Genomic DNA, 23197 nt, shown 5'->3' with positions numbered 1-23197 from the left:
TGAATTCAGAAAAGCATATGTTCTAATATCGAGTGTAAGAATCATAATTACTTCGGCCAATAAGATCCCCCCCCCCCCAAAAAAAAGAGTTAAAAAAATACCTCGAAGATATGGTGCCACTTCCATCAAATCCACATACCACATCTGACATTTTATTTCTCAAATCATGTGTTTAAATATTTCTTTTGAACTAAAGGCATTCAGGTCTTGTTGCGTTTTAGATGATAAAAATGCTTGTAATCTATACCCGAATCTTACAATCCTTGCAGATTTCTAAAGAGGGTGATTTAAAGATTCACATAACTAGTATATGATTAATTTCTACCTAAGTGTGCGTTCTCTATACGTTTAGTTGATAAGTTATACTCACCGTCAAAGTTTGGTCGTATCCTCCTGTCGTACTTCTTTAGTAAATTGTTTAGAAAGGACGTAGTTGTCGACGCGTTGTGCGTGTTATGAGTCACATTAGTATCTATTGCAGCAGTAACAGAGATAGTCGTCATCACCAATAGAATAAATATGATATTTCTTATACGTCTGCTGTCCGGCTGTGTTACGCCACTGCAACTGTTTTGGAAATCCATCGCTGAAAAAGCATGAACTGTAACAGACTTTCGTGTGAAGCCGTCACCGCTCACCACAATGTGAATATTTGAAAGCCGCGATGCCCTCAGCCTATTCAACAACGTCGGAACAGAAGTAACACATACCAGTCGTTGTATTGACTCAAATGCCGCATGAAAGTGACACACATCATTGATTAGCATAGTGTTGAGCAGACCGTGAATATGTTAATTATATGTAAAGTATGTATCTGTGACCACTGCGCGTTGGCAGTTTCATTAATTTGAATGATTAATTTAAGGCACTGAAAAGACAACATCGATGTCCGATCAATTTTTTTACAGGTAACAATTGTCTTTGTATGACATCGGACCTGCTATTTGTCAACTATTCAATGAATTCAAATATGACTGAATATAGTGTACAGTACTCGTCTGTCATTTTGTGGCATCTGTAGTGGAAATAAATATAAATAGATAAATAGATATACCGTTCTTTGAAGAAAACTGAAGCAGGGGTTGACAAATCGCGTAGGTAGGCTATCAGCATATGCAAATGAAAAATAACTGAATGCAATCATGGACGTCAATTGAGACTACCCATTGCATACTGCCCTGTTTCAATAAACCATACTATTAGTGCGAATGACGGTCAACAATATCGAAACAGATGCAAACTTGTGAGACCAAAGTACCTGCACCTATAAGGAGGGACAGTGGTGAGACTTATACTGGTACATGTCCCAGTAAATTTGCCCTAAACTAGTCCTTAAAACAGCCTTGAAATAGAATGAATTAGGTCAGTTCAGATGTATTGTAGCTTAGTCGTAATCATAAGGATTAACAGGGAATAACCATGGGATCTTTGATCGTGAAAACGCAATTAGTTTCAAGGCAGTTTATCAATGAATTTCTGTCACTATGTAGAGCAAACGATTCCGAGATATAAGATGTAAACATTATCCTGTAGTGAACATAAAAGGGGCGGAAAATCAAAGTTGTCAAATGTCGGAGGCATTGAGCAAGTGGTTGTTGAGATTTTGGTGGCAAAACGATGAAATATCCCTATTACTTTTTCATAAGTTTTCAACGATTTCAACAACTCTGACATTTGACTTACCTAAAAAACAGTAACACTAGTAACTTAATCAAGTCAATAATCGACGTTTTCGATGGATTGGCCGTTCTATGAAACTGTAGGCGAATCAGTTTTGCAAAGGTAAATATCAATAATATTTCCTGGTTAACTAATAAGTCAGTCAAATGCCCAGTGGCTAAAAATTTCGATTTGTGTATGCCATTGTCGTTACCCTCATTTTCACAGACACACCTTACAAGTAATTGATAATGTGTAATTCTAAGGTCGTGTTCGGCACGCTCAGCAAAATTACTTTTTAGTGGCTTTCCCTCGTCAGCCAATTGTCTACACCTATGCACTTGCGTGTGTCCTTACGTCCATTTCATTGTCAATATGGCACTTCAGCATCAACAGGCGTGCTTCCGTCTTTGTGTAGCTATAGTTTATAGCATGATTAAATCATAATCACACGGAACATACATACATACATACATACATACATACATACATACATACATACATACAGACAGACAGACAGACAGACAGACAGACAGACAGACAGACAGACAGACAGACACAGACACAGATAGACAGACTGATACACCGACGGACATATGTCGATAGGCAGAAAAGAAATTAATCCTGGGAACGGTGATACAAGTTTTGAACATAGGAGCTCAAATCAGAATGTCACCGAAATGACGCCTGATGCGTAAATTTAATATTATTTTTCTAGTGTAAAATATGATAGATTGATTATATAAGTGCAGGATATCTGTAGTGTATCTAGTTTTCAAGTAATGAATGTTAGCACTGACCTGTAGATTGGTAAACACTACGGTACTGGGACACTACAGTAATTGGACAAGTATTGGGTCGGTATGTACCATTCGGAATTTTAATTTGTATAAAGATTAATTTGAATGGAGTGCAACACCTATAGAGCGCTTCGAGTCAGTAGAAATCAATCACATACAAAACATATTAATTCACCTCGTCATAAATAAATCTAAGGATTCGCGAGTTCAATTATTGTAGTCTCAAATCGTTCATGTTCTTTGCAGAAGGTCGCATTCCTTGATGCTGACCATACTCAAATAGAGTATTGATTGCGTTGTCACTATTTGTGATACCTCCCTAATTTAAAGGTACACTGTCGCCTGTTCCAATTTTGCCACAGTTACCGTGGAAAAATAAAATCTAACCAATCACAGATTTTAAGCGGGTGGCCGCTTTTTAAAAACAGCACCCCGCATGGACATTTCGAATATCAAGGAACGCCCCTTTGACCATATACGGGCATATGTAGATTACAGGTCACTGTATACCTTTAAGCCCTATCACATCAAAAACACAACAGAACTATGACGCACACGGGATTGGCATTACGTTCACGCCTTGCTGCAACTGTAATGAAACCACATATGCATTGTCATTCGAGAGAGGCTGATCATAAAATATAACTGTTTATAAAATAATTTATGTACATTTATTAATATAGTAGAATAAAATGTATAAATAAAATTTGTGGATTAATATACGATATTTCTTTACTTAAAGACATATATACGACAAAAGCCATTGCAGCTTGCCCGTTAAACAGCACCTCTATTGTTATTTTCATTTCGCATTTTACTGTACTCCACCCTAGACAGCGGAGAAACTGTCTATGACGTCACTCCACCAAACACAATGAGTCACCGCAACCAGGGCAGATTTTCATGCTATGCTACTCTCATAGTACTTCTTATAAAAATAGATGCCCGCAGGATTAGACATTTTTATTTTCATCGGAATAGTGTTCTAGTTCCCAATTACATGGCGGGCCCACATTTGGGAGCTGTCTGTAACACCAAATGGGAAAGATTCCGAGGCTATCCTTGTGATGTGTTTATCCAAATCACAATGTACCAAAATCAGAGATATCATCGGAGACATTTACAACTGCATGGCATTCCCTCCTGACTAATAAAACTTTACACATCACGGATTCTCGTATCAATTCAAGTGGGGGTTGTTGCTCTAACAATGTCTTCTAAACATGTGCAGAGGAATATGTCATCTGTCATCGCAGTTTTCATGTATCTTGAAATATTTGATTTCATTGTCATGAGACAAAATGAAATCATAATCTTGGCGTATAATTTCGAATAAGTATTTTTTTTTGTTTTTAATGCAGAATAGATCGTGTACGATCGCTTGAAACCTCATATGACTGTCTGTTACTAACTCAGTGACAGTCTTAAAACTACAGTACAGGTTATCCAAAGTACAATTTTCGAAACCTTAAAGTTGTTAACTAGACTCTCCGTGAATTAAAATTTACAATTTCCAGATGCACTTTTTACAGAATGATGTATGTACTTGTAGAATGACTGCAGCTGCAGAGGTACATAGTTTTAACTCAAATTATGTCATCTTCATCTACTGGACGATCAAGAAATGAAGATTCATAACTTCTGTATGCAGGTGTGGTAGTTTGTACCGTTTTGAAATTGTTCTATCCAATCATGTCGCAGGACCGTAGCGTGCAGGAGTCGGTGCTGCAGCTGAGCACCTTGAATTTTGAACATTGTCAAATTGTAAATTTATGTAAATTACCCAAATCTTAGCTAAGCTCGGTTCTGCCCCCTTTACACTTGCACTTTAGTTAGGCTACGGCCCTGTGTTGATACATTCCCTTCTTGTTATTGCTTCACACTGCTTTTGTCAATTGGGCAAGCCGCTTCACAAGACTCGCTTTCTGGGTCGTTCCAATTCGACTTCAATTTCAGGTAGAATGACGCCTCGGGGTCAGATTTTTGGACTCTCAAACTTATATAGTACAAAATTCTTTTGGCCTAGCACTTGCTAGAGGCTCATTTTGAAGCTTAGGGGATAAATAAACCTTTCACCGGCTTAGTTTTGTGAAAATCGGGAATTATATCTTATATGCGGCCATTTTGACTTTCAAATATCAGTAAATATCGAGAAATTTGTTTCTCTAGTACCAAATTTTGCACGATGACCAACGATTTGAATTCTTGGTTTGTTTTGAAATTGAATGGTTGAAAGTTTGCCTGGGAAAAATTGAGCAAAAGACTTTCATTTTCTAGGCGCAAACTACCTTAATTCACATACATCTACCAAATAGAATATTCCGCGTCTATCTAATGCAGTTCAGAGACTCTTTGTTTACATCTACATTACCATGCATCCGCTATCAGAATGATCTAATCAACAAAGAATTTCACTCTTTATTGATTGTATTTTGCTTTCCAAATACAATGGAACATTCAGTGTCAAAATAACATCCAACACTCAACTCGTAAGATAGACCAATGTCAGTGCATGAAGCTAGAAACGGCTAGCTCCGTGGTCACTGTGAGGTGAACCACCTTTTCATCGAAGTAATTGATACATTGTAGGTTACTGAACCGTTGAAGCTGATTAAATGTATTACATCTCTCTGTACGTGTTGTGAATATTTGTAAAACCGTATTTTTAAGTGTCATAGTTTACATACTATTTGTCCATACAATTATCAAAAGTGTCTTAGTTTACATGCTATTTGTCCATCCAATTATCAAAAGTGTCATAGTTTACATGCTATTTGTCCACACAATTATCTAGAGTGTTTGACAAATTGGAAATTCAATTCAAACCTCTTCAAAGGTTGGTTTTTTCAGTTCCATTGCAAACGTAACCTCTTCGACATAATTAGAAACCCTTCTCGACTCGAAATTAATGAGCTGGATAACCGATACCACGGTAACCTGTTAAGGAAGTAGGCCGATTCACGCAGTTGTGGTTATGGAGAATCGACCACGAAGGACTGAAGACGTCATGCTTAAAAGCTTAAACAGACCATTTATGTTTCTTCTCAGTCCAAAAACTTTCTCGAAATACCAACTGCGCAACTGTAGATCGCGACAGTTTGACAACGGCTTTTTCCAGGTAAAGTTATGCAGAAACCGAACGAGTACACGTGATAAAGTAGCTTAATTGCATATACCATGCGTTATTTTTCACATGTTTGGAAACTTTTATATAAATTGCTACTAGTTTAGAATATCAAAATTAAAGGACATTTCGAGGTCAGGCATTCTTCGTTTGCGACTTAAAAATGAAGCAAAAACACCAAGATTATACCTAACATGTAATTATTTTTTATTTAAAGGGGAAGTTACCGTTTCAATATTTGAGAGTTATCAGTTGTGTAAAGGTTAGAAGAACGGTCAGGAAATAAAGAGAATGACAATAGCAGACGGAAATTGAATATCATTTTTCCAACTGTTTCTCTACCTTTCACTTACTTGTGGAAAGCAGTCATTCTTTATAGATCACAAAAGAAAACTTTGTGTAAACCTCTTATGTGGGGTTCAGTGAATTATAAATCATTTTGATTTGAAGATTTTGCTACTGCTATGGTACAGTTACCCCTTCAGTCATACCCCTTCATGTCATTTAAGGTAGTATGTGCCTCAAAATGATAGACTTAAAACTTTTGCTCAAACTTCCCTAAATGAAACTATCAACCATTCTCTTACTGAATCAATAATAAAACTCGGGGTCATCGTGCAATGTTTGGAACTAGCCAAACAAGTTATCAAACAATTTGCGATATCTGGAATTCAAAATGGCTGCCATCCCTGTGTTTAACACTATGGGAGAAAATTAAATTTTAGATTTTCGAAAAAGTAAGACGGTGAAAAGTTTTTCTTTCTCAAAGACCTTTATAATGAGCCCCTACAAGTGGTAGATCAAAAGAGAATTGTAGAAATTTGAGATTCCGAATATCTGTCCCTGAGGCACGTTCTTTAACACACAACACTTCATGCATACCATCTGGTGTGTCATTACAAGGTATGACAAAAATTCTAATGATTTATCATAATACATAAACTTTTGTTGGGTTTCCTTTAGCATACAAATTAACCTCTCTTCAACAACAACAATAACAGCTTCCTGACAATAAGTGGCGCGGCATGCATGCATATGCCGGAGGCAGTAAACACTTTCAGAGAGTGAGATAAATTATACTTGCAAGGCCTGCAAAAGATTTCATTTCAATACAATTGGAAAGTGCCATGCAGACTACTTAAACGTCCGTGCTGACTTAATCAAAAAAACTAGCAACATATTCATATAATGATTGCAATTTCAAAAGAAGACAAAAGACAGAAATGCCTCATAATCTTCTTAACACCTCAGTTAATCCCAATCCTGGGCCTTTTTGAGCCAGGGTTTAACATGTTACATATGTCATCTAAATGTTTGTAATCATCTTCCTGGTAATGTTCAAAACATATGCGACTCAATGCACTCATAACATTCGCAGTGCTAAAACTGGCCAGGTGTTAAAATCAGTCATAAAATATTGCAATATTGTCACCAGTCAGGCCTGACTGAGTGGATAATCTGATTAAACCTGGATGCACAGAGCATATAGATTTCTCTGCCTGATTCAATGCTGATATTTTACTTATTATCACCTGGTGTTACAATTTTACCAGTGAAGCTGATTCCCTAGGGCTACGCTCACCTGACAAGTTAGAAAAAACTTGTATAATAGCCTATACATGAATATTCCTCTGTGACAATTGGAGCACTAATATGTTTATGGTCTTACTGGTTAAAACATTCGTTTCAAAAATGACATCTAAGATGTTTCACTCAACACTGCCTGTGTGTATTTTAGAATTCTATACCAGTTTGCTGCCATAGATTATTAATATTGTATGTAATGTATAATGCTACTGTGATACAATGATGCTTGAACAATAAGCTGCCTTCAGATAGTGTGGCTAGCAATTAAATTGCTGGTAGGTATATTGTAACAGTTTGATGTTGGCACAATTAACTCTTCTGTGGCACTCCACTATTGCAGTGTTTCAGTTACTGTGTCTGTTTAATTGGATTTATCAGCCTTTCACAGAGAAATTGTAAGAACTTTGCCAAATGTGAACCAGAAACATGACTGATTGCCTTAGATAACACTTGAAAATTTGCAAAAGAGTAATGTCACGTCTGACTAGATGATTCATTCTGAAAAGAAACTGTCACTACATTTTAAGGGCATTCTGTAGTGTAACATTCAATCAAGGGGACCATTCTTAGGGGACTAGAATGGTACTATACTAGACAAAAATTGTAGTCCCCAGGAAAACTATAGCACTATCCACAAGACTAGAATGGTACTACCCTGGACAAGAAAAGTACTACCCTTCCCTAGAATTGTACTACCCTGGATGACAGTGGTGCTATCCACTAGACTAAAATGGCACTACCTTACACAAGAATGGTACTACCTTGAATTACAATGGTACTACCCTACACTAGAATGGTACTACCCTGGACTGCAATGGTACTACCCTGGATGAGACTGGTGCTATCCGCTTGACTAAAATGGTGCTAGGTACCTTACACAAGAATTGGTACTACCCTGGACTACAATGGTACTGTCCTAGTTGTAAGAATTTGTGTTTAATGTTCAGCAATGAAACTTAAAGTGATTTTACTAGGTGTGATAGGTTTGATCATGGCAGCAGTATTTCTTTGTCAATGCCCACAGAAATCTAATAATCAGCTACAGTTCCAGATGTTGCAGTGAAGACATTATTAGCATTATAAGCAACTTACAAAATTTTTTGTTGAGAACTTTGCTTGAAACAGAAAATCAGGTTACTAGCTCACACAAGCGTTCCACTGATGCACATGTGTCACTGCAGTATTACAAGAATAAAATTTTGACTACAAAGTCACCGCCATTACAATCCCGCAATGCTTGTGAGTGCATCATCGCACATCACTGGCGCAGCTTCAGTATTTTTTACTATGATAAAGATTTGCAATTGATAAAGTTATGAAATTACTACGATAACTTAAGGTTCCAAAGCAAGAAATTGACCTTTTTTAATCTAACGATTCTCTGGTGGTTAATGAGCTCAGATGTGGGGGTGAACCCCTGTAAATTATACAGTTTCTGAAAGCGTAGATATAGTGGAACATTTTGTTAACCACAATGTCACCATTGTTTACATAACTATCACGTGACAGGTAATTTACATAACCTTTCAAAATAGGTGATGGTGACAATGGTGACACTATAGTTACCAAAATGTTCCCCTATATCTAGGCTTTCCAAAAAGATAAAATTTATGGGGGCTCTGAGCTTATTAACCACTAGAGAATTGTTGGCTTAAAAAGGTCAGTTTCTTGTCTTGGAACCTAAAGAATTTGAAAATAAATTAAAATGCATGAAATTACATTTTGTGGGTAGCGGCCAGGCCTGGCTCAGAGAGCTGCTGTATGAGCACCGGCAGGAGACTGGAGCATGTATACATACTTTAGTTCCCTGCCCAATGCATGCTATTTACAGTCACTGTGTCTTCCTACTGTGCACACAGCCAGTGAGGCCATCAACACCTGGGATGAAGAAGAGTAAAAGAGTATCCATAGAAATATTTTTATCAAAGAAAACAACTATTATGAACAGTGAAGTGTCTCTTTCAATCAAAATTACATTTCCAATTGCACTCTGCACAAGTTTATGGACTCCCTTGTGATATTAAAGACATAGAGAGGCACACTGAAACAAACATCAGACAGGTCAATGGAAATAAGTGGATCAGAACATCTACAAGAACTACAAAGTTGCCAGCAACAAACACAAGAGTTTTCCCAGATATATGTAAACATAAGTTTATTCACTCTTTCAGTCAGTAAGTATTGCAAAATTCTAATTTGTAAAAGTGTCACCAAACAACTTTAGAAGTATGACATGTCTACATAAATCCTACAATAAACAACTCACTACAATCAGATATAGTTTTTCTCTTCTTCATCCTCTAAGATATATGTAGGAATTCAATCCCTTTTCACATCTTGATTTTATTGAGATGCACCTGACACAGTCACTGACAACACAGGTGAACTTGACTGCATTATCTCATCAGGTTCAGACATGAAAACACTAGGGTCACCAACATTACTGTGGATGTACATCCTAACATAAGTCCATGGTTGTGGAATTCCAAGCAGTCCTGGATATTGTCCGCTAAGATTCTTATCACCCCACACTAAGAACTTCCATGTGAGCAGAAATACTAGTGTAATTCCAAAACTTTGGAGTAGCAACTGTCCGTTGATATCTGTCACTCGGTGCAGTGAAAACTCAAATGCTTGATATAATATCACCATAGAAAGTAGAATTAGAAACGGTCCCACCAACTGATACTCAGAAACAATGTACCTGATAAAAAAAGAACAAAAATTCATCAATTACTGTGTATTAGAACTACAGATAGTTATGGGTGGTGAATACCGGAAGTACTTTTCTTAAGGACAAGTAGCTGTAACTTTTTGATGATCTTTTCACTGTTTTTGTTCTGTATGGCAATTGCAAGTTCTTGTTCTACTCTCCATAGCATGTATTACATGCCTAATATTGAACGTCACATGCTCCATAAGATTCAATGGTAACTTGTTTGTGGTGTAGCAGGTACTATTTAGCTTGCCAACATGGTGTCTATAAGTGGAAAATGCATTGTTATTGTTTACGTTTGAATTTTAGTACAGACCAGAATTCCCTTGTCAACTATAACAATGCAGTCTACACATGTGCAGACTGAGTTGACAAGCTGAATACTCTGTGTGTATCTAAATTGTTTGAGAAGAACAGAAATTATGGTTCACACCAAGTATTTAGTTTATAAACACAGCACCTATACATTTACGACACACTGTTATTATTTACATTTGAATTCTAGTCCAGACCAGAATTCACTTGTCAACAATAACAATGCAGTTAACACATGTACAGACTGAGTTGACAAGCTGAACACTGTGTGTCTAAACATGCTTTTGGAAGTAGAACAAGAAACTGTTGTTGGAAAAAAATAGAGAATAAAATTATTACAAGCTACAGCTGGGCCTTTCAAAGGCAGGTCTACCACCGCAAATTTCATTGTGTTCACTGATTTTATCCCAACATGAATGGATAATAAACAGTAGCTCTGAACAATCTTCACAGGTCTCAATGAGGCACATGATTTGCATGTTTGTTACCCATTGGTACTCTGATAATATTTGGTATGAATGATATCTTTTGTTACAGTTTTACCCAATTTCAAAAATTGTAAAGATGAGATGATCCAAATTGCTCCTACTTCAACATTTACTTCTGCACCAACATTCACCAAATGGCAAAGACACAAGAATTGTAAAGATAGAATACGTCAGCAATATGTCCTTACCAAAGATACACAGCAAGTGGAACTAAGATAAGCCAAGACGTTGTTGTTAGCTGTTGAATACCTTCCGGAATGTGGGAGGATTTCTTGATAAAACAGCTGACAAAATAAGCAAAGAGTGCCAACAGCAAAGATACCACCCTTCAAAAAAAAAGAAAAAGTTATCTGTTACGTTGCTTAAACACCAAATTAAATATTGATGATAAATTTCAATTGAAATTAACAACTGCAATAAACATGACTGAGTGATATTATTAAATTATTTATTTTAATGACTGTACGTACCCCACAGAAATGACTTAGGGCAATACAGTGAATGACTTAAAGGGATATAGTCGTCGGAACTGCGCTCAAAGGTCGTATGGGACCCATACGACCCATGGCAACAATGTATCCAAGGCACAATGGTGATTGATGACAGTTAAAACATGTCTGTCATAATCTATCATCGTATAATTTAAATGTTGCAGCTATGATGATGAGGTGCATCTAGATATCGTTCACGAAATACATTGTTTGTAAACAAGAAACTCGCACAGGCGCAGTTCCGACGACTATATCCCTTTAACACATACAAATACATCTAAGTTGTAAAGAAACCTTTGTAGAATGTTACACAGAGGAGCAGAAATACTTTACAATTTAAATGTGTACAACTCTGACAGCATCGTCGTAAACTACGTGCCTCTTTACGGCAATAGCTCAGCGCTACCCTTCAAGAGACCGTGGTTGATTACGCAGAGATTCGCGGATCTACCGCTGGTTTCCAGCGCTGGCTGAATGGAGCCAATCAGAAAGTAGGTCTCATAAACGCGCATAAATTATTGTAATGAGCAATACGGTACACAACTAGGGCTGATCTTGGTGCTCAGCACGACACAGCGTTCACTGTCGACAAAAAGCGCGCAATGTGTAAATGTTTAATGTTTTTGGACTCAACCGCTCTATTCACACCAAAAAGACGTTATCGATAATTATTTTACAAGGAAAAGATGGGTTTCTTTGCACGAGGACCAGCAGTGGCAAGTCCGTATGCTACCAGGCATGGCAGGCCATCCCGGCCCATCGTGTTTCACAAGTGTTATATCGAAGGGTATCGCATAACTGGAGCAGCCCACGCCTCGCTAGCGCTGTGCACAGTGTCCGACCCAGGCGTCGAACACCTCTCTGTAAAACCCGTTAGTCAAAACTATTGATCATAAATTTACTTTACCACAAGTTATGTATAAACGTTATGTATCGATCTCTTCATTTAGTTTCACACTGAAAGCTTTCTTATCGTGTTGTGGGTATACATGGAGCTAGAAGCGTATGAATGGTATATTGAGCCCTTTCATTCGAGCTGGTGCTCCACGATACAAATCACAAATGTACGCTAGGCTCCCGATCGTCTCAACACTGCCAAAATCACAGATCTCGGAAAACTGTGTAGTTGTTCAAGTCCGATTCTGTTTCATTAATTCATCACAAAAGTTACGCTAACAACGGAATCAAACCAAGAGAGGTTTAGTTGTTGCATGGGTTTGCAGTTCAGCCGGGTGCGAACACGTATATATATGCATACACTCGCTCAGTGTGACCTGGTGACAGTTTTCGGACAGGGTAGTGAATTTCGCCCAAAGCCGTTTCAAAAATGACGAGCAGTACGAAATCTTATTACCATACCCTTCGAAACTTTATTGTGTTAATCCTAAAACTGTTAACAGGACGGAAGTGGTATTTAGGGGGTCAAAGTTGCCAAATTGTTGACTCCATAGTGAGTGCGTAGTAATCGGACTGCTATCGCAGTAATCGGACGTCGTATTTGGAATGTGATTATAGGGGCTAAATATTGATATTTTGAAACTTCAAACCCTCGATTTTCAATTTCGATGTGTTTAGAAAACTGTTTGTAAAAATTTTGTGATAAATTAGTTCCGTTCAATCCATGGACGACGCAACTATATTTCGACGTGTATGGTACTTACATCGGACATGGGCTGTCTCTGTGTGTTGCTTTCGACAATAGTGGACTCTGACATGACATAGGACAGGTCATTCAATGCTCATACAACTAAACACCCCCGAATTGCAGTGAAACAGCCCAAATACTCTTCTCTTTTCATTACAATTACAAATACATAATGTTCTTGTTTTAACGACATCAGCTTCTAGTGGTTTACAGTATACATGTACTGAGGGCATGTACATTTACATGAAGTCATACATTTTGACATTTTGAAGAGCCTATCAAAACATAAACAAAGCTTGTATTTTCCTTACCACAAATAATATCCTAAACCAGTTCCAATATGGATTACATGTTTGAAGATATCAATCTGCAACAAGAATAAGAAAATACCTCTAAAAGTACAGTACAACTACATCCATTGTGTATTTGTGCATACACTCTATGTGCTTTCCAAGATATGGCACCAAAACTACAAAACTTTTAATTTATCAGCAAAGGAAGCTAGCTGAGTGAGGTTATCCTAGGGTATCTGGAAACAAAACACAGCTGCCATCTGACCTGCCATTTTGTTTATCAATTTTGGACCACAACTTATCACAATATTTCAACAGTTTGCTACTGCGGACGTTTGAAAATGTCTGCATTAAATCTCCATGAAGCAAAAAAAAGGCAAAAAAGGTATACTGGATAATAAAAATGGCCTTCAATTGTCATATTGTGAATGAATTTTGATCTCTCTCTAGTATTTTGACACAAATGTCAGAGGAACTGCATAGGCAGTTACAGATAGCTAAAAACATGCACAACACTTTCTACTGAATCAGATGTGAATACTAGCAACATGATCATTACATCAATCATAACGAAAATAGCATGAACCCTTTCTACAGAAATGGAAAACAAAAAGGTGCTGACACCATCAATCATCCCATATCATGTGTCAGAAATAACACAGCCCCTTTCTATTGACATGATTTATATATACATGAGCAATCTCTATGCAAGGCATAGTATGCTATTAGGGGTTAAAATCAGATATGAAGTAAGACAAGAGGATAAATTCTCACCAGCTCTCTTGGTTTTACAAACTGCATCAAGGTGTTATCTTCCACTGACAAAGCGTGATCAAAACCAAGGCTGGTTAGTCTTGCTATCACAGAGTCACTGACTATCTGAATGCTGCAGCCGACAGTCAAGATAGCCAGGGTTGGAATCATTATATTGGATGGAATTCTGTTTGGTGAATGTTCCCAAAGCTGTAAAACAAACCAAAATAAATCATAATGACACTTCTTGTAATAAATCAGTTTTACTATCATTAAATTAGAAATATTGATGCTATGTCCTCAACATATAATAAATATTTGGCTTTTAATATTTTAACCAAATAACTGACAATCCTACCGGTAACAGTTCAATATACTGTCAATGATCAAACATTACATGTATTGGTTAAAATCATTAATATTTAAAATAAAACTATTTTAAAAAATTGCAAGAGCTTGACAATGGTTGTATACACACTTTAAATGTTCTGCATGAGCTGTTGGTATGTACACTTATCTAAAAATTAACACACGGTTCCCTTTGTGCAAAGCTACTGGTAAATTACTCAAGTATGCTCTGTTTTTTCTTCTGTTCCACATTGATAGAGTCTTGTTTTAGGATAATTTTGGTGCATGTTTTTAAAATTTTTTGCCTTTTTAGTGCACACACCAATCTTAAACTAAAGTGGCTATAATGATGTTAATGTCACTGTTAGTAAACACAAAACAAAACAAGATATGGTCATCCTTGTCACGAAACAAAGACAAATGTTTGTGTGGAGCATAAAGGATCTCATGTTTTGTATAAGGCCAAAAAAAAATAAATTGTGCTGTTCTGATAACATGATACCCTGTTCAAAAATAGGGTTGGTAGGTCAGCAGGAATTTTTTTTTCCAAAATATTTTTGTTTTAAAATATGTCTTTTTCAGGGGTTCAGGGTGGTCAAAAAATGGCCACAACATTTCCAGAAAAATGTATCATACATATAAAAGGGTTTTTACATGTAATTTTTTAAAGATTTTTTCTTTCTTTTTTTTTACTTCCCTGTTTATGTAGCTCTAAAAAAGTTTAGGGTCGGCAAGTAAAAAATAGGGTAGGTCAGGTTATCAGAACAGCACAATATTTTTTGTTCGGCCTAACCCAGTAAGTCTTTCAATAATGGAATAACATGTACATGTAAAGGTACAACTTTGTATAAGTAGCCATTTTCATATGAATTTACAGTATAATGAAGTGTTGTACTCAACAAAGATCTATAAAAGCGGTGGAACTAAATTATACTACAATTCCATTTCACATGAATTTACCAGTAACATGTAACAAGCGACCTAGCGGCCGATATAGCTCCGCTGTGTTTATGTAGAGAATAACTATTTTTGATACATGTTGATGAAGAAGGTGGAAATCTTTGATAGCTCAATGCAGTGGCCAGAAAAAAGTGGCTAAAATAGCTGCAAAAATACACAATTGAAGATTTCATCATACTTTGAATATATCACATCAGATCATCCCTAAGAACATGTCAACCAAAGCTATCTGATGAGTAGTTTTTTGAGAGTAAAATTTTTTGACCAAAAATGGCAACAATTGCCCCCAAAAACAAAAATAGCGTCAATGACACTGTAGCTCCCATCCTGGACTATTTAGTGTTTGTTCTCTGGTCAGATATTTGAACATGTGTGAAAGGGATAAAGTGCATGAAGTGAAAATACTTAAATGAAATGTACTGGAGACAGTGAAATATGTTTAATGTAATTATTCAGAATATAAATGGAAAAAATACAGAATTAGATATATCGAATACTGTGATACAACCATAACTCAACAAGTCATTTACAATGACATAGTCCCCACTTGTAATAGGAGTATTAGTCTTGATGGGGCAGGAAAATGTGGTCATTAAGAAGTATCACTGGGAGTGTATATGTTGAGATCTATGGGCACATAGGTCTATGTCGTTGTTCCCAATTTGAAACACATGAGGCATGTCTAAGTTATGGTTCTAAATCGGGAAAAAAGATCAGACCTCTAGCAGTATTGGCCAGCCAAGAAATACATATGCGCATTATAAATGAGGTACAAGATGTGACATCTTAAGGTCTAATATCCTATCAAAATTGGAGGGTATAGAACTTGTGGTTACTGAAATATGCATATATATGTATAATCAAAGTCAAAGGTCATGGAGGTCACATGACATTTTGAAAAAAAAAATTATATCGCTAAGTAATCCCTATATGCCAAAAAATCAGATCTCTAGCTCTATTCGCTTGCCCAGAATTAGATGTGTACATAATTAATGAGGTAAAGCGTGTGTTGTCATAAGGTCTCCCATCCTACTAAATACAAAGGACATAGCACTTGTGGTTACTCATTTATTGACATAAACATATATTTTAGGGAAAAGGTCATCGAGGTCACATGACATTTGGTCAAAAAATTTCTCTCCTATAGTTATACCTATATACCAAAAATCAGACATCCAGCTCTATTGGCTCGCTCAGAATGAGATATGCGCATAATTATTGAGGTACAGTATGTGGCGTCATAAGGTGTCCAATCATACCAAACATGAAGGGTGTAGCGCTTGTGGTTACCGAGTTATGGAAAAATATGTATATTTGAGGTCAAAGGTCACCGAGGTCACGTGACATTTTGTCGAAAAAATTGTTTTGCTAAGTTATCCCTATATACCAAAAATCAGACCTCTAGCTCTATTGGCTCGCTCAAAATTAGATATGTGCATAATTAATGAGGTACAATATGTGGCGTCATAAGGTGTCCCATCATACCATACATGAAGGCTGTAGCACTTGTGGTTACTGAGTTATGGACAAATATGTATATTTGAGGTCAAAGGTCACCGAGGTCACGTGACATTTTGTCAAAAAAATTGTATTGCTAAGTTATCCCTATATACCAAAAATCAGACCTCTAGCTCTATTGGCTCGCTCAAAATTAGATATGCACATAATTAATGAGGTACAATATGTGGCGTCATAAGGTGTCCCATCATACCATACATGAAGGCTGTAGCACCTTTGGTTACTGAGTTATCGACAAATATGTATATTTGAGGTCAAAGGTCACCGAGGTCACGTGACATTTTGTCAAAACATGGGGCCCGGGGGCACCGACGTCCTTTGTGCCTCCTTACTGTTTATTATTTGCCATAAATGTGAAATTTGGCAAAAAGTCAAATTGTTTGGACATAAATGAAAGTTAATGTGAAAGTGAATCAAGAATAAGAGATGGAACTCAATAGGATCAACAATATCTAAAACAGGAAACGGTGAACTTATATGATACAGAAGGGGAGAAAATTTAGCCACAAACTATTGTAATATAATTGAATGGCTAATCTAAACCAAATTACTTAAACTGGATTGTTGGCATTGATTACACATGTATTATTGTCCATCAAATAGAAAATAAATTTGGGCCATTGACTAAAAAAACATTTGCTTGTTACACTCACCACACTTGTACTTAGTATTTGGAGTGTACACCTATCTACAATACAATGATAAAAAGTTTGGACTCTGAAGGTCAACAGTGCATCTTTAATGTATGAGACTAAATAAGCTTACCCTCAAGTATGTATAGGCCAAAAAACATATTTAATTTTGAATTATGTAGTGCAGGGAAGGACATAGAATATGGTGAAAAGCAAACTAAATATAAAAACTGAATATACAATTATATGGAAATGTTGTTTTACAGTCATGAGTATCTAGTGTGTGCCGAGAGACATATTAAAATTGGACAGTATCATCCTGACCAGAGTTTGTCTGAGTGGTTGTTTCCTTCTGATTTCTGACACGGTGATAGGTACAAAATATTATGTTATTCACCATAGTTAAGCAACATAGCTTGCATTTTGTTCACAGTAGAACTGAGTTTTACATGTAAGATAACTTTCTCATAAACTGTAAATTCTGGCTTGTGGCAGCTCAAACGTCGCAATACTACATTTTTTGATATGATATGGAGTGACTTGCACACATATGCAATATGCAGTGACAGTCGATATATTCATAGTAAGAGTCTACTACATTCAAGCATAGTGATGTTGACAACTACATGCATGCCAGTGCACGATTTCAAAGTAGCCAGGAGGAAATTCTAATAGTCTTTTAGTGGAAATAGGCCCTATAGGTATTAAACCACAGTGAAACAAACAACATTAGTTATCGTGACCTTGCTAAAGTGCAATCTCGGATCATGTATTATCTGATGATCATGCCAAATTACCATGTCGGATTATGCCGTGATTCTGAAGTGCGCGTAAATCGGTCAACATAAGCACACATAGACTCTCGCCAGTCGCTTGTACTGCTTGGTCTCGCGTAGCTTTCGGTATTTATACAAGCTCGTGCCTTCGGCACTCGACCTTGCGCCTTCGGCGCTCGATCGCCTACGTTGGATTACTACCGCAAGTGACTCCGGATCCGGTCAAAAGAAGGCACGAGGACTGTCGACAGTCTAAAGCACACACTGTCTTCAACAATGATGCTTCGGCGCTCGATCGCCTACGTTGGATTACTACCGCAAGTGACTCCGGATCCGGTCAAAAGAAGGCACGAGGACTGTCGACAGTCTAAAGCACACACTGTGTGTGATGCACACACAAATGATGTCAAAATCAATGCACAACTGTCGAAATTACCCAAAATAAGCAACAGAAAACTTAAGGTTATCGCTGTGTCGAAAGGACAGTACATCAACATAAAACGACGCTAGTTTGTTATGACATGGAGGTAGAAGGACAGAGCGAATTCTCTCGCTCTCACCTCCATGCTCTCACCCAGCTATTACTAACGGGCCGCCGGTGGGATTGCCTCGCTAAAGCAATGGATTCGCCGGTAACGAAGGAGCGTTTCGTGCCAAAATAAATACATGACAGCAACAAAAATACAATCACCGTGAACTTCATATTTACAAAATATCATCAAATAAATGCTAAAAGCTTCAAAACGTCAAAATTCGCACAAGACCGAGAAACAAGACAGCGTCGGTTTGATTTTTCAACCTTGCAATACAACGCTAACTTGTTATATGCGCATGCGCATATTAAGGAGAGACCCATTTGATTTCGGGGGGGGGGGTATGCAGGAAGTGGGTATGGGAACTTTTTTTGTCAGAGAGACAGCATTTTTTAATTTCAACTGTCACACCTGCATCAATTTTTTTATCAAATGGAGTAGCAGTGCAATTTTTCAAATTTAAGCCAGTGTTTCACATATCACAGGATGGTTTTATATATTCATTTTACATTCCAACGAATGAAAAACAAAATGGAAAGCCTAGTATATATACAACTTTAAATTATAGAACACTTTTTTGGCAAATCAACAGTGATCAGTACTATACCTGCTTTACTTTATAACAGTCAATTCCTTTTAAGTTCTCAGGGGAGATGTTATCTTTTGTGGTCAGAGAAACAAGGCTCACACATTGTATTTCATTATATTTGTTGTTCCTCAATTTTTCTTTGACAACTTGTAATCTTTCTAACATATTTATGTTGAGAGAATAATATATTGGTTTTACACTAGTTTATTGACTCCTGTCTTGTGTTTTCAATTTTCACAATGTACAGAAGTCAAATAGTCCCATCTAGATATTGCCTGTACCATTGAGATATTGCAACAGAAATCCAGAAATATGATTTCTTGGGTCAGAAAAGGGAAGGAAAACATCGAGTGCACTGAGGTGTAAAGTAGTGAATGCTTATATCATAAGTGCTGGGGAAAAAAAAAACACATGAGAATTGCTTGTGGTAAAAACATTTGCGCTGCCTATGGCAGCATGCTAGCAAAGAACACATGAGAATGAATTTCCAGAATTTTGCTCATTTCAACTGCATTATGACAATTCCATTTTATTTATTTCTGTCTGTTATGAGAATTTTTTTTCTCAAGCCATTACAGGCTTATTTTTTCTTTTCACCTGGTGACAATTTTTTTCTCAAAATCCTCCATACCCCCCCCCACAAATCAAGTGGTTCTCCCTAAGTGAGTCCCTGACCTATGCGGGCCAGTGGATTACTTCCTCAGTAGAACTGATATGCCTGCCGGTACCATCATTCTTCAGTCGATCAAAGGCGCCTTTCGTACCAAAAAATACACGACAGCCGCAAAAGTGCATCACTGTCAACGTCATAACTATAGAATATATTGAAATGCACAGTGAAACGTTCACAAAGTAAAAACTGTGCCCACATCGAGAAACAAGATGGCGTCCGATTCGATTCTCAACTCAGATTTTGTCCTAGAGTTGTGCGCATGCGCAGACGGTAGCTTTAACGAAAGCGAGTCAAAATCAAGTAAATATAAAATAAAAATGGATAAAAATATGTTTAAAAATAATACAAGGCATGTATCACCAAATTTTGAACATTTCTGACGGCATTTCAACTATACGAACACCCATGCCAAATATCACAATAATCAAATCAGTGGTTTTGAGGAAAAATTGAAAATAGTGGTTTTCACAAAAAAGCTAAAAAAGTGACTTTAAAATGATTCAATCAAAAAAAGAAAAAAGACCGTTTGAGATACATGCCAAAATGACCACCAGACCAAATTTCAGAAAAAGTTACTGAAGCGTTTCCGAGATACCTGCGTCCACAGCATACGGCCCACTGTATGCAACAACAGAGGCCGCGTCATCACATTAGTACTTTGGGCCAAAGGCCCAAAGGACTAAAAATTGTATTGCTAAGTTATCCCTATATACCAAAAATCAGACCTCTAGCTCTATTGGCTCGCTCAAAATTAGATATGTGCATAATTAATGAGGTACAATATGTGGCGTCATAAGGTGTCCCATCATACCATACATGAAGGCTGTAGCACTTGTTGTTACTGAGTTATGGACAAATATGTATATTTGAGGTCAAAGGTCACCGAGGTCACGTGACATTTTGTCAAAAAAATTGTTATGCTAAGTTATCCCTATATACCAAAAATCAGACCTCTAGCTCTATTGGCTCGCTCAAAATTAGATATGCACATAATTAATGAGGTACAATATGTGGCGTCATAAGGTGTCCCATCATACCATACATGAAGGCTGTAGCACTTGTGGTTACTGATTTATGGACAAATATGTATATTTGAGGTCAAAGGTCACCAAGGTCACGTGACATTTTGTCAAAAAAATTGTTTTGCTAAGTTATCCCTATATACCAAAAATCAGACCTCTAGCTCTATTGGCTCGCTCAAAATTAGATATGCACATAATTAATGAGGTACAATATGTGGCGTCATAAGGTGTCCCATCATACCATACATGAAGGCTGTAGCACTTGTGGTTACTGATTTATGGACAAATATGTATATTTGAGGTCAAAGGTCACCAAGGTCACGTGACATTTTGTCAAAATATCCAAGATATCTGCGTGAACGGATGGACTCACGGATGGACGAACAGACGGACATGACCCAATCTATAAGCTCACTGGACTTCATCCGTGGGGACTAAAAATTGTGTCACTGCATCCTTTTTGCAATATGAATACGATGAGAAACTAAATTTTTATTTTTCGTGGCCTTATACATGGGAGCCTATGGAGATCTGCCTTATACATGGGAGTCTATGGACGTGTAAACTAAAAATATGCAAATTTCACCACGATTTGCCCAAATTTGGGAAAGGTCACTCCTATGCACTTCCATACCAAGTTTCAAATCAATCGGACTTGTGGTTTCAGAGCAGGAGATTTTTTGACCAAAAATGGGAGAAAATTACAAAAAAATTCATGAAAAATAGCAAGTTCAAGATACTGACCCAAGATGTGCACAATCATTTCATGTCAGCCCAAAGTACTTACATGCTAATTTTTCATGTAATCTGCTCAGTGGTTATTGAGTTTTTTTCAATTTTGACTGTTTTTACATTTTTTCACTTAATTTGCATATTTTTGGCAATGACATATTCATTTGAACAAAATCTCATCTACAGCCCATCATCCATGTACACACCAAATATCAAGATGAAATGTACAGCGGTTTTGGAGTTTTTGATGTTGACGGACAGACATACAGACATACAGACATACAGACACACAGACATGCAGACATACAGACATACATACATACAGACATTTCCCTAGCCTATAAGAATAGCTTCATTGCCATATATACATATGGCTATGGGAGCTAAAAATTGCAGATTTCATCATAATTTCAGAAGATTAAATTTGGTTCATCTATAGAAACCTGTATACCATATTTCAAAGCTGTTAGACCAGTACTTTTTTACCAAAAATGGAAAAAATTGCCCCAAAAATTCAAAATTGCAGATTTCATCATTATTTCAATAAATACTTTTAAGTTCATCTATAGAAACCTGTATACCAAATTTTAAAGCTATCAGATGAGTAGTTTTGGAAATACACATTTTTTGACCAAAAATGGCAAAAAATTGCCCTAAAATTACAAAATTGCAGATTTCATCATAATTTCAATAAATATCATTAAGGTGATCTGTAGGAACCTGTATACCAAATTGCAATGCTGACAAGTTTTGGAAATACACATTTTTTGACCAAAAATAGCAAAAATTGCCCCAAAAATACAAAATTACAGATTTCATCATAATTTCAATAAATATAATTCAGTTCATCTGCAGGAACCTGTATACCAAATTTCAAAGCTATCAGATGAGTAGTTTTGAAAATACACATTTTTTGACCAAAAATGGCCAAAATTGCCCCAAAATTATGAAATTATAAATTTCATCAGAAATTCAATATATATTACTTAGTTCATCTGTAGAAACCTGTATACCAAATTTCAAAACTATCAGACCAGTACTTTTTGAGAAATACATTTTTTGACTAAAAATGGCAAAAATTGCCTTAAAAATGCAAATTTGCATATTTCTCCACAATTTGAACAAATCTGAAAAAGATCATCCCTAGGGACATATGTACCAAATATCAAAGCTATCTGACTGGTAGTTTTGAAGAAGAAGATTTTTAAAGATCTTTTTACCAAAAATGACAAAAATTGCCTTAAAAATGCAAATATGCAAATTCAACCACGATTTGAACAAATCTGACTGAAGTCACCCTAAATCAACTGCATATCAAATTTTCAAAGCAATCGGACAAGTGGTTTCAGAGAAGAAGATTTTTTTACCAAAAACACCAAAAAATGCCCCAAAAATACAAATATGCAAATTTCACCACGATTTGAACAAACTCAAGTGAGGTCACCCCAAGTGAACTGCACATAAAATTTCAAAGCAATTGGACTTGCGGTTTCAGAAGAGAAGGCAATTGTTGACGGACGACGACGGACGACGGACGACGACG

At 36.7% G+C, this 23197-nt stretch overlaps 2 protein-coding genes across 5 annotated transcripts in view; both read right to left on the bottom strand.

The window, feature by feature from the left end:
• The window catches only part of LOC139122098 (protein dcd1A-like), a 53646-nt gene extending 52909 nt beyond the window's left edge, over positions 1-737 (bottom strand). Inside the window, exon 1 of one of the 2 annotated variants that reach the window (XM_070687486.1) lies at positions 371-737. In XM_070687486.1, the coding sequence (XP_070543587.1) occupies positions 371-584 (214 nt within the window). In that variant the 5' untranslated portion in view covers positions 585-737. The remainder of the gene's footprint in view (positions 1-370) is intronic. The other variant, XM_070687485.1, reaches the window with a different exon arrangement.
• Positions 738-9308: 8571 nt separating this feature from the next.
• LOC139122097 (ceroid-lipofuscinosis neuronal protein 6-like) overlaps positions 9309-23197 on the bottom strand; it is a 30852-nt gene continuing 16963 nt past the window's right edge. For all 3 annotated transcript variants that reach the window (XM_070687482.1, XM_070687483.1, XM_070687484.1), the window contains 4 exons: positions 13893-14081; positions 13137-13192; positions 10878-11015; positions 9309-9874 (listed from right to left, as the gene is read on the bottom strand). In XM_070687482.1, coding sequence (XP_070543583.1) covers positions 9514-9874; positions 10878-11015; positions 13137-13192; positions 13893-14081 — 744 coding nt within the window. In that variant the 3' untranslated portion in view covers positions 9309-9513. The remainder of the gene's footprint in view (positions 9875-10877; positions 11016-13136; positions 13193-13892; positions 14082-23197) is intronic.

The sequence above is a fragment of the Ptychodera flava genome, chromosome 21 (assembly GCF_041260155.1).
Source record: "Ptychodera flava strain L36383 chromosome 21, AS_Pfla_20210202, whole genome shotgun sequence".
Classification (NCBI taxonomy): Eukaryota; Metazoa; Hemichordata; class Enteropneusta; family Ptychoderidae; genus Ptychodera; species Ptychodera flava.
This window is presented reverse-complemented; position numbering and strand designations above follow the sequence as displayed.